Source organism: Limulus polyphemus, unplaced genomic scaffold (assembly GCF_000517525.1).
Source record: "Limulus polyphemus unplaced genomic scaffold, Limulus_polyphemus-2.1.2 Scaffold1078, whole genome shotgun sequence".
In the NCBI taxonomy this organism is placed as follows: Eukaryota; Metazoa; Arthropoda; class Merostomata; order Xiphosura; family Limulidae; genus Limulus; species Limulus polyphemus.
Genome location: NW_013666688.1, coordinates 321,229 through 323,440, shown reverse-complemented (window position 1 = coordinate 323,440; position 2,212 = coordinate 321,229). Strand labels below are relative to the sequence as shown.

Below are 2,212 nucleotides of genomic sequence, written 5' to 3'. Positions count from 1 at the left end.
CCTTGTATAGCTTTGTGCTTCATTCCAAATAAACAATAAATCGATGTTTGTCAGTTTACTATTATATTAACATGATGTGTTTCCATACATAAATGTTTTATTTGTTGTAAAAGCGAGCATCGTATTTACATTTAATTATTCATTATGAAATGCAAAACTACCTGTTACAGCTGTTCTGTATTATGTTTACATTTTCTTTCCATAATAGATTCCGTCTATATCAGTTTAAACAGATCGAGAATCAGAAAGTAGGGAAGACGTCCAAAAAGTATGCCATCCAAACAGAATTTGGTGTTTATCCGAGCTTCTCAAGTGTTTATATTAATCATTGTTGCATTTTGTGTGATAACCACTTACTACATCCAGCTGAGAACTAGTTTCTCGATTAACAATTCAAAAGCTAAAATTAGTGTTATTCACGATGAAGAAGGTGCTGTTACAATCAGGGAAGAAGGATTTATAGAAGTTAATGCAAACACATTTGTCTACTCGGCTTACTGGGATGACAGACTTGGCCCTAACAACAGTTTTGTACGAGTGATCGGTACCGCCCCACGAAATTCCCAGGATTTGATATCTATTGTCTGTCTCGTTTATGTGAAGAGTAGTTCAAATAACGGCACAGAAGTTCGGACAACTTACATAACTATAACAGATAATCATGGTAGACAAAACGCTGGGACGTTCTTTTTATGTCATTGGCCTGCAGACCAGCCGCCTCCCAAACAAGTAGCACTTCGTGATAGCCGAACTCTACAAGAATCGACAAGGCTTACTGTTCGTGTTCGAAACCACATAAATCTAACGAAAATTAAAGACAAACTTGGACTGTGTGTCCGTCCTTTTTTTGGGTATGTTAAATCTCTTTCTGAACTACAAGAATTTATAGCCGTATATTACATGTTAGGTGTTAGTCAATTCACATTTTATAAATATGAATTAGATGACCGTATAGAAAAGATGTTGTATGCTTTGCAAAAGAAAGGAATTTCCATTGAACTTCTTCCATGGAATTTGCCTACAAGATTGTTTCGTACAACTTGGGCTGGAGGTCAATATGTCAGCATAGAGGATTGCATTTACAGAAATATGTACGACGTCAACTACGTGGCTGTTGTGGACGTTGACGAGTTTATCTTTCCACGTAACCATTCAACCCTTCAAGCTATGATTTCTTCGATAGCAAATGAAAACTGGGGTAGTCTTATTTTTCGAAATGCCTTTTTTTGCACATCTAAACCTTCTGACCAACAGACGTTAAACTCTACGTTGCCATTTCGAACAATGACATACTTACAACACCAAAAAAATATTTGGCCAGCGAAAAAGAGATCTAAAGTTATAGTTCAACCTACTAAGACAATAATCTGCGGTATACATTATGTCTTTGAACATTTTAACAATTCAAAGGAAATTGTAATATCGCCTTCTGTTGCCATTTTACACCATTATCGTCATAGTGTTTTTTGTAGAGGAACGTTGGTTACAGACAAGACAGCCTTGAGGTTTAAAATAGATTTATTAAAATGTGCTAAACGTCTTTTCCAATAAAAATAATAACAATAACACTATCTCGTGTTTGTTAACAGATAAATATTAAGTTTACATTTAATAAATGCAGTGCGTCGTTTTTATTTCACTTTCCAAAACTATGGAAAAATTGGGAGTTTTATGAACAAGGATAAGATAACATTTACATTGCTGTTTTAAACGTATATTCTTAACACTGAATACATTTATTTCGTTATTTAATACCACAACAACAACACAACTGCACAGAGATGTATAACATAGAACACATAATAAAATGTACAAAATCTGTTTCGCTTATTGTTTCCGTTCATACTAGTGTTTCGAATTTGTATTTCAAATAGTCTAAAATTGCGTTAACTACTAATTTAATTTAGTAGTAAAATTGTACTTTGGATTTAGTATTTAGATAAATGTCGATGTATAGTCAGTTTGTAATATTTGCCAACAAGATTGATACACAGTTTTCTTTTTCACAAATACGTTTTAATATACACATAACAGTACAATTTACAATAACAAGTATTACAAACAATGATTTATAAACAAAAGTTTCACAAACTACAAGCAATATAAAGTCTTCTTTCTAATTTGGAACTTCCTTGATATCCTATCGAGGGTTCACGATGAGCGAGCTGATTACGAATTGACAGAGGTACAATTCACTTAGCAGGGAGCTAGC

At 33.6% G+C, this 2,212-nt stretch overlaps 1 protein-coding gene across 1 annotated transcript; it reads left to right on the top strand.

Annotated features, from left to right (window-relative positions):
• Nucleotides 1–270: 270 nt before the first annotated feature.
• Nucleotides 271–1,551, top strand: LOC106462032 (beta-1,4-galactosyltransferase galt-1-like). The gene has a single exon (XM_013921904.1). It carries the CDS (start codon nucleotides 271–273, stop codon nucleotides 1,549–1,551), a length of 1,281 nt encoding a protein of 426 aa, XP_013777358.1.
• The last annotated feature ends 661 nt before the right edge of the window (nucleotides 1,552–2,212 follow it).

Coding starts and splice junctions, on each gene's coding strand:
- LOC106462032 (XM_013921904.1), top strand. CDS start 271: ATGCCATCCAAACAGAATTTGGTGTTTATCCGAGCTTCTCAAGTGTTT.